This window comes from Fukomys damarensis, unplaced genomic scaffold (genome assembly GCF_012274545.1).
Source record: "Fukomys damarensis isolate Sample0158 unplaced genomic scaffold, DMR_v1.0_HiC HiC_scaffold_38, whole genome shotgun sequence".
NCBI classification, from domain to species: domain Eukaryota; kingdom Metazoa; phylum Chordata; class Mammalia; order Rodentia; family Bathyergidae; genus Fukomys; species Fukomys damarensis.
Window position 1 is genome coordinate 24,561,424 of NW_022900950.1, and position 10,391 is coordinate 24,571,814.

Consider the following 10,391-nt stretch of genomic DNA (forward strand, 5'->3'; position numbering starts at 1 on the left):
TCCCCCTTTTTTTTTTTTTTTTTTTTTTTTTGAGGCTGGGTCTGGCTAAATTGCCCAAAGTGGGCTTGAATTTATCTTTCTCTTGCCTTGGCTTCCCAGAGTGCTGGGGTTATATATGTATATGTCACCATGTCCTGCTTATGCACCATAAGGAAAAAACTATTATCTTTTATTCCCACCTTTAAATTATTTAGGGTAAGACAGTTTTGAGAAATGGGAGCTGAGTTACTTGACATACTGTTTTGATATTATACAGATACCTCATTCTTTTTTTTTTTTTTAACGTTTTAAAATAGGGAAAAAATTTATAAGTCATTAAGTTGTCCAGGTTGTGCTCAAACTTGGGATCTTCCTGCTTTAGTTCCCCACAATGATGGCATTAGTAGTGTGCACTGCCAAGCCTGGCTGCAAGATACGTTTTCTTTTCTTTTTTTTTTTTTATTGGTACATTTAATGTGCAGTATAATGACATTCATTGTTGGAAATTTGTACCTTTACATAATCATGGTTCTTATTTATTCCCCATTCCCCTGTCCTCCCTTCCTCTATCTACAAAGATTTTGTTTCCATTGTGCTAGATATATTTGCAAAGAAAATATTTCAGATTCTATGACACAAATCATTTGTGGAAGTAAGATGTATGTATAGTTTGTTCCATATGTAACTGCAGTGTAATAGCAAGTTCAGAAACATTCTATAGTTTTAAGTCTTTAAGAAACCAGCCAGATGTTATAGTGGCTCCTACCTGTAATCCCAGCCCACTGGTGGAGACTGAGATAGGATCACAGGTTTGAGCACAGCTTGGGCAACTTAGTGTTAAAACTCTGTCTTGAAAAAGTGAAAAGTACTGGGGAATTAGGTTAGTGTAAGGGACTTGAGTTCAATCCCTAAAAGTGTCTGAGGGTGATCTTTGGATTGGTAATGGCTATTTTCGGCCAAAGTCTATAAAAATTTCATTCTTGCTGTTTTGGGGGATTTTGAAGTTCAAATGATTTGCAGTTTGTTGTATTGCGGTTATTATGTGAATTCCAACTGCAGTTGAGACCTCCGGGGGGAATTGTTTTTGTTTCTCTATCTGCTTTTTTTTATAGTTTTTTTCCCATTTTCGGTACTGAGGATCAAACTTTGTCCTTTGCGCTTGCAAGGCAGGCGACAGAACCACTGAGCTAAATCCCTGGCCCTATCTGCTTTTTTAATTGATACTTAGCATCAACTAAGACCTAAGTATTTGCTAAATCAGAGATCTAGGTAATAAACAGTTTAAATTTAGGTAATTTTAAGAAGTTGAATGTGCTTTAAAAATTTTCTAACAGATTTTATTTTTACTTTTCAAAATCTATAAATTTATGTTAATGAATGTTTTACCCTTCATTGTATTTTATAGAAATTGTCCTTAAATAATGACATATTTGAGGCAAACTCTGATAGTGATCAGCAAAGTGAGGCAAAAGAAGATACTTCACCAAGAAAGAAAAAGAAAAAATTAAGGCAGAAAGAAGAGAAAAGCCCAGATGATCTGAAAAAGAAGAAAGTGAAGACTGGGAAACTAAAAGATAAATCGAAATCTGAGCTGAACAGCTCCTCTGAAAATTTGGTTTTTGATTTAAGGACAAAGAAAAGAATTTTGGAAGCCAAAGAAGAATTAAAAGATGCCAAAAAGCCCAAAAAAGATGAAATAAAAGAAACTAAGGAATTAAAGAAAGTTAAAAAGGCTGAAACAAGAGATTTAAAGACTAAAATAAGAGAAGATACCAAAGAAATCAGAAAAACAAGAAAAGAGAAATGTGGTGAATCTCAGCTAGACTTTGAGTCAAGTGTGGTTAATGATTCTCCTCTTCAGGAAGATACCAGTGAAGACTTACATTCTGACAACAGAGAAGAGAAACAAAAAATGAGAAGCTCGAAAGATAAAATGGGTGAGGATGCAGTGCAAGAAAAGCTTTCAGACACACAGCTGGATGACACTGGGAGTGCTGATGAGGGTGCCGATGGCAAGGGCAAGAGGAAGAAAAAGAAGCTGAGGAAGAGTGAAGAGCCAAAAGAGGGCACGAAGCTAGAAAGCAAGAATGCTTTTTTAGATAAAAGAACTGTGACTAAAAAGCAAAGGAATCAAGACAGAGGCAGGAATAACACAGAGTCAGATAAACTGTTGCCACTGGCATCTGTCCAGTCACAGAAGAGTTCCAGGTCAGCAGGTGAAGAGCGAGCCCTCCGCTCATCAGACGTGGCTGAGGAGGTAAGTGCAGCTGGGAGACCTAGAGAGTACCCGACTTTGTGTAGACTGGCGCTGGTTAGAGAGGTCAGAGAGCTTCGCCAGGAATGAGAAGGAATGGCCAGCTGGCAGTGTTGCCCTGCCCAGACTCACTGAATGCTGTGATTGCCTGGGCTCTCTGAGCACTGAAGATCCTCCCGCCTTTGTGTCTCCGCCTTGTCTTAGTCTCTGCCTTCAAGGACTAATTGATTAACAAGTCACAATGTTTTAGAGGTACTCAGATAATGTAGCATTGGGTAGAAACTCTTACAGTACCATCTTCACATCCTACTAGACATTTGCCCCATTGTCTGAAGAATATCACTTTTTGGGCCAGGGATTTAGCTCAATTGTGCCGCCACCTGCCTCACAAGCGCAAGGTCCTGTGTTCAATCCCCAGTACACCTCCCCCTAAAAGACTATCACTTTTTACTCCAGTACACATCCTATGTTATTTAATAGTTTGTCCCATTATAAAAATTATCTTTATATAACTGTTCAAAATGGAAATACTTTCTATGTTATAAAAGGCCATATGCAGTTTTTATCAAGGGCTTAAGACCCCTTTTCATCTGTTATTCCCAGTTTGGAGACTTTAAGGAAATCACTTTAAAGGGAGGAGGCAGTCTGTGTAGATATTTATGGAAATATTATCCTCAGTAGTGAAAAACTGAAAGATTGTCTAGCCAGGAGGAAAGTGGTTGCAGTGTTGGTACAACAGAGTGGAGATTGTAATAGCAATTGGAATGTTAAGAGGTTAAGGTAGGAAGTTGAGAGAATGGTGGTGAAAACCATACATACACATGAGCACAATCATGTAAAAATATCAATGCAATGTAAATAAAAAAGTTACCTATCCAGACCCTCAAGAATAAAGAGGGTTCAGGCTGGCTTTGAATATGCGGCAGTCCTCCTCAGCCTCCCAAGTGCTAGGGTTACAGGCATTCACCCACGCTCAGCTAAAATAAATTCTTAGTTAAGGGAAATGTTTGTTTTTGTTGTTGTTGTTTTGTTTTGGTTTTGGTTTGGTTTGGTTTTGGTTTTTTGAGACGGGGTCTCACTGTGTAGTTGAGACTGACCTGGAACTCACTGTGTATCCCAGGCTGGTCTCAAACTAACAGCGATCCTCCTGCCTCAGCCTCCTGAATGCTGGATTACAGGTGTGCACCACCACGCCTGGCACATCTTGTTTGTTTTTAAAGTACTGGGTATTGAACCAAGGGCCTTGTCCCTGGGATACATTCCTACTCCTTTTTTATTTTTTATTTTGAGACAAAATTTGGCTGAGTTACCCAGGTAGTACTTGAATTTACAGTCCTGCTTCAAGCCTCTCAGAGTGTTGGGATTAAAGGTGTGCGCCATGATGCCCAGCTATAACTATTTTTAGTGAAATTCTCAAGCCAGTGGAGAAACAGATATTTATTTTTTTGCAATATGTATACTTTAGTGAATCAACAGTAATACACCATAAATTCTTAATTTTGACACCAATATAGTCACCAATAAAGCCCCCTTTTATGACAAAGTACAGAAGACTTTGTCATATCTATGTCACTGAGAACTAGAAAGATAATGTTGCAAATTATAATGGACATTATATTCATCAAAAATTTCCCATTCCTTATTGCATGGTGCAGTTGCTACTTGGCAAAGCTAGTGCAGCATAGAAGTAAAAGCAAAACCTTGCTGGGCATGGTGGTGCACGCCGTTAATCTCAGCACTCTGAGGCTGAGACAGGAGGATCATCACTGCAAGTTTGAAACCAGCCTAAACTACATAGCGAGATCTTGTCTCAAAAACTGAAAAATGAAAAAGCCTCAAGTCTACAATTGTTAAACAGTTAGAAACCTGTTTGCTTGTTTTTTCAAATGTGTTCTTATTTTTGGGGGGGGGTACGAGGTATCATTAAGTCACCAGGTCGTCCAGACTGGGCTCAAACTTACGATTCTCGTGCCTCAGCCTCCCAGAGTGCTGATGTTACAGGTGTGCAGCACCACACCCCACTAGGTGTTGTGTTTTGAATTTGATACTGTAAAAGTCATACAGTCAGAGGATAGTCTTCATTGAGAAAGCAGTGGGAAAGATGATTGGTGGTCATGTACTATATTACATACAGTCATGGATGTGACAAGCCTATGCTTTTCAGATGTACAGAATCAGCTCTTTATTCATGATTAAAGTCTTAACCTGTCTTTTTTCAGGAGAAAGAGATAAAAAAAAATGAACCCAAAGAGAAATATCACAAAAGATGTGATTCAGAAAAGGAAGAAAAGAGCCGAAAAGAACCAAAGGGATTAAAGAGTAAGTTTTAAAAAAAAAGTAAATGTAAATACTGATATTTTATCATTTTTAGTCCTTTCTTTTTTTAAAAATTGAGTTTATTGGTACATTTTAGGTATACAGTGCATTTACATTCATTATTGGGATCTTGTACCCTTACATGACAGGTCTTGGTTCTCATTTTTTTCCCCTTGTCCCTGCCCTCCCTTCACCCCCTCCTCCCCTCCCCATTTACAAACACTTTATTTCCATCTTTTCATTTTCTCACATTTTTTTTCTTTTCCCTTATTACCCTTCCCCTACTCATCCCACCTTCCCTACACCTTTAGCCTTTTCTTCCCATTTCACAATGTCAGTTATCTCATTAGGATCTTATGTACTCCTAAGTGAAATAAATAAGTCACACATGTGTAAATACTGAATAGTTTCTCTGGTGTGAATAAACTATAATAGTCCTTTCTTTTTAAAGAATTGAACTCACTATGAAGGTAGTCTCTAAGTTGCAATGTCACAGAATTGGAAAATTTCACTGCAGAATTCAGAGCCTTTTATTACTTTGGTTTAACCAGTTTTCTAAGTGTATTACAGTTTGCATGTTTCTAATCCAAAATCTTTGGGACCAGAAGTGTTTTATTTTATTTATGTATTTATTTTTAATTTATTGGTACATTCTAGGTAGACAGTACAGTTGCATTCATTACTGGGATCTTGTACCTTTACATGACAGGTCTTGGTTCTCATTTTTTTCCCCTTGTCCCTGCCCTCCCTTCACCCCCTCCTCCCCTCCCCACCTTCAAACACTTTAATTCCATTTTTACATTTTCTCATATTATTTTCCTTTTCCCTTACTCCCCTTTCCCTAAGGGACCAGAAGTATTTTAGATTATGCATTTTTCCCCTGATTTTGGAACATGCACAGTATGTTTGTGATAGGACCTGTATCTACACACAGAAATACTGAAGCTCCACAGTACAGCCTTTAGTGAGTCTTCCCAAGGCATGCCAGCACCTTCTACTAGGGACTGACATCTAAGTACCTGGCATTCCTCTATGCTTCATATATACTTTACATAGATACTTGAAGGTAATTTTATATAATGGTTTTAGTTCACCTGTGGTGTTTACTTTGAGACAAGGTCTTGCCGAGTAGTAGCCCAGGCCTGCCTTGGATTCGCGGTGATCCTCCTACCTCATCCTCCCAAGAGATGGGATTACAGATGTGTCCAGCTAGTTCCCCTGTGTTTTGACTGTGACCTGTTAAATGAGATTCATGGGTAGAATTTTGCACTTGTATAATATCAATGCTCAGAAAGTTTCAAGGTCTGTATTTTTGGTTAGGAATCATTAGCCCAATTAACAATTATATATAATGTTAATATAGTATGTGTATGTACTGTATATTGTGTATTCTATTTAGCGTCTTTTCAGTATGACAGAATAGGTTAGAATTACAGAGATGAGAACTTACTTAAGGCAGCAAAGATGTCTTACAGTGGGTGCTAAGTAAAACATTAAAAAAATAGCAATTGTTGTTAACTCTGTCACTTGACTCCATATTGATGCAGTGGTGCCTGTCTGTAATCCCAGCACTCTGGTAAGCTGAGCCAGTAAGATCGCAAGTGCAAGGCAAGCCTGGGCAATTTAGTGACTTAGTAAGACCTGTTTCTAAAACTAAAAAGGAGCTGAGGCGTGGTGGTGCACGCCTGTAATCCCAGCACTTGGGAGGCTGAGGCAGGAGGATCACTGTGAGTTCAAGACCAGCCTGGGCTGCATAGTGAGTTCCAGGTCAGTCTCAACTGCATAGTGAGACCCTGTCTCAAAAAAACTAAAACTGCAGCTCAGTTCGAAGGAACTGGGTTTCACATTACCACAAAAATACATCGAATATGTGTTTTGGATCACTTCACAACATACAAAAATTGAGAATCCCTAACATATGTTACTGTTGGAACCAAGTGGCTTTTTTTTTTTTTTTAAGCCACCATTATAGTGTTTAAGCCCCAGCAGATGAGTATTTTATTATTATCTGTATGAAAAGTATTTGGAACATATATGCTCTTGAAAGTAGTGATTCTAAGAGATGAAATATTTTCTCTCAAAAGCTGTATGTAACTGAAATAATTAAAATAGAATTTGTTTTTTTTAATATATATTATATATCATGTGTAACAAATATGTACATGCACATAAATATTACATAAATATATAGTGTGTGTTTGTCTTTGGGATATTTTTGCCCATTTGCTGAGGATCAAGTTTAGGGTCTGCCTGTGCTAGGCCTCTGAGCTTTATCTCTGCTCTCCCTCCAACTTTATGTATCAAATTTCAAGTGCATTTTTGCTGTGAACACACAGCCTTCATTGGAACTATTATCACCCCGTTTATAATTTTAGGCCCTAGGAGTCTTGTTTTCAGTATTCCTGATAATCAGACTTTGAATTTATGAGTCCTTTGTAATTGTCAGTACTTTGCCAGTTCTCTTCACAGTTTATTTTGTGTGCTGCTGGAGATTAAAGCCTTACACATGCTAGTAACTGCATGCCGTACCACTGAGCTACCACTGAGCTAAATACCCTGCCAGTGTTTCTTCTCAGTTTTATTTTTAGTTCAAAACTAGTGTCAGGCTGGGTGTGGTGGCACACACCTATAATCCCAGCACTCAGGAGGCTGAGGCAGGATCACTGCAAGTTCAAGGCCAGCCTGGGCTATGTAGTTTAAGACCAGCCTGAACTACATAGCAAGACCCTGTCTCAAATAACCCCTTATTCCCTCAAACAAAAACACAAGTGGCAGTAGTAGTTTTACCAGGTGTGCTATCAGTGTTCCGGTACCTGACTGTTTCTCCTGCTCACCACCAGAAATGGTTCCTGCGCAAGCTCCAAGCTGCGGTACAGACAGGCTGGTATCTTTGGCAGTAAGAAGTTTGGTGATGTAATGAGAATCATTTGGAGGCTCATCCCTTGAATAGTCACTGTCACAACTGTAGGAGAGTAGCTCAAAGGATCTGAGCAGCTGCCATTCCCCCAGGACATTGTGTCCACTAGCTAATGAGCAGGCGGTAGAAAGATTGCTCTGAAATGGCTTTGAGAGTTTGACTATAAATCTGACCATACTTTTTATAACCAAGGCAGATAGATACTAGTAAAAATTTTTTAAATGTTTCTATTACTAACCCAGATTTTCTTCTGATTGCAATAGAAATCTGTGACTCCTATTTAATATCAGTTTTTATTTTTGCATTAGCATTTAAGGAAATCAGAAATGCATTTGATTTATTTAAAAAAAATACAGAAGAAAAAAATGATGCTCCTGAGAGTAATTGGAAAAAAGAAGAAATATTGGATTGTAAAACTGCAGAAGACCAGAAAAGCAAAGAAAACAAGTACTCATGTAAAGAAAGGAGAGCTACAAGAGAGGAAACTGACACTTGGGCGCACATTGTTGCAGAAGACGAGCAGGAGGGTTTGGACAGTGTGTGTCCAACAGATGAGAGTTTGGGTGAGTTTGCTTGATACTGTTTTGCAGAGTGCTTTTAGAGTAGTGCACCATATTGGTTATTCTTATCTACCACAATAATGCTGATCAGAAAATAACAGATTTTATTTGGATTTCCTGAATAAAAACTTTATATTGAAGACTTGAGTCATTCTTTGACTTCTAAATGGATCAAAAAAATATTTTCTATGTTCCTGTAATATGCTTTAGCACATTGAGAAATTATAAATTTTTAAAACTTGCAACCTGTGTATTATTAGATTCTTTTTAGAAAATCATCACATACAGGCTTTTTGGTGGTGGTGGCACTTGGGATCAAACCCAGGGTTGATGTGTCAGTGAGCTATGTCCCCCTCCCTTTTTAAGTTTTGGAGACAAGGTTGCACTAAGTTTTCCAAGTAGGTCTCAAATTTGCAGTAATCTCCATTCACCTCACTTGTGGGGATTACAAGCCTGAACCACCATGCCTGGTTTGTATTCTTCCCTTTTAACATTGTACTAAATCAAACCACATAAGATAGTTTCAAGCAGTATCCTTCGGGCATTGCAGTTAACTGAGAAGGGTAGACTGCAGAGTACAAAGCTATGGGGAGGAGCAAGACACGTGCATACATACAGAGCTTGATAAAACAAGGTTAATCTGATTACATTGTAATTTTGTATTTACTTATTTTTTTAATAAATTTTAAAGGGCCGGGGATTTAGCTCAGTGTTTCCACCGCTTGTCTTGCAAGCACAAGGACTCAAGTTCAATCCCCATTATCAATTAATCAATAAAATAAATAATAAATTTTAAGAAAATCCTTAAAATAAGTTAGGGCTAGGGATTTAGCTTAATGGTTCTGGTGCCTGCCTCTCAGGCACAAGGGCCTGAGTTTGATCCCTGGTACCACAAAAAGAAAAAATAAAATCAAGTGAGACGATATGACAGACTGGATATTCTGCAAATACTCACTTATTGTGAAACAGCTAGATCTTAGATAGCTGGGTAGAACATGCTTTTGGAGGCACTGTTGAGCTTGTAAGAAATTGGAATGATTTCTGGAACTAGTTGTGGTGGCGCATGCTTATATTCCCAATACTTGGGAGGCTGCAGCAGGAGTCCTGCTGTTAAGATCGAGGCCAGCCTGAACTACACTGTGAGACCCTGTCTCAAAAAAAAAAAAAAAGCTCCAAAAGATACCATACAGAGCAGATGCAGGAGGGAGAGCAGTAGTACAGCCAGAAGTTTATTTCTTGAAAAGACTAAAGAAATGAACAAGCTTCTGAAAGTTAAAAAGAAGCCTTAAACCTTACAGTTACAGACTTTCTACAGATTAAAAAGATAAAGGAATTCTACATGCCATTTCTTACCAATGGATTTGAAAAGTGAATAACATGGGGAAATTCCTGGAAAAATATACAAAATCTACTCAGAACCACAGGCTTGCGGTATTAGCACTCTGACATACTGAGGCAGGAGGGTCACAAACTCAAGCCCAGCCCAGGCAGGTGAGCATCTTAGTATCACCCTGCCTCAAAACTAAAAAAAAAAGCCAGTGATACAGCTCAGTGTGAAGATCCTGGGTTCAGTCTCCATACCACCAAAAGCAAAAAGAAAAATCAATTGAGTAATCTTACGACATTTTTTATTTTTTTATTTTTTGAGACAAGGTCTCACCATATAGTGCAGGCTGGCCTTCAATACACTGTGTAGCCCACGCTCACCTTGAACTTACAGCCATTACTGCTTCAGCCTCCCAAGTGCTAGAATTACAGGTGTGTGCCACCATGTCTGGCAAATCTTTTTTTGGACACAGTGTTTCAATATGTAGTTCAGGACGGCCTTGAAATCATATAGTCTACACTGGCCTCTAAACTCATGGCACAATCCTCCTGGCTCAGTCTCCCAAGTACTGGGATTACAGGCATGTGCTATATCAGGTCTAACTGTGGCAGATAATTCTGTAGCTATTAAAACTGGATGTGGTTGTATATGCCTGTAATCCCAAAACGTGGGAGGCTGACGCAGGAGGATTGCTAAGAGTTCAAGGCCATAGTGAGACCCAGTCTCTACTCCCCCAAAACAAACCATGAAATGGTAATTAAAATAGATTTAACAGTAAGATCAGATGGGGGTTTATATGCAAGGGCTACCAAGCATGAAAAGTATTCTTAAATGCTAATTCATTATTTGAGACCATTATAACTAATATCAAAACCAGACAAAAACTGTGTAAGAAAGGAAAATAACAGGCAAGCTGATGGATAAGTTTCAGTGTAAAAATTTTAGGGGCAGGGATTTAGCTCAGTGGTGCCACCTCCTGCCTTGTTAAGTGCAAGATCCCGAGTTCAATCCCTGGTACCAAAAAAAAAAAAAAAAAAA

General features: G+C 38.5%; 1 protein-coding gene across 1 annotated transcript in view; it reads left to right on the plus strand.

Annotated features, from left to right (window-relative positions):
• Positions 1-10,391, plus strand: part of Mphosph8 (M-phase phosphoprotein 8) — a 38,091-nt gene that overhangs the window by 11,832 nt on the left and 15,868 nt on the right. The window contains exons 3-5 of the mRNA XM_010633819.3: positions 1,385-2,236; positions 4,453-4,552; positions 7,775-8,029. Coding sequence (XP_010632121.1) covers positions 1,385-2,236; positions 4,453-4,552; positions 7,775-8,029 — 1,207 coding nt within the window. The remainder of the gene's footprint in view (positions 1-1,384; positions 2,237-4,452; positions 4,553-7,774; positions 8,030-10,391) is intronic.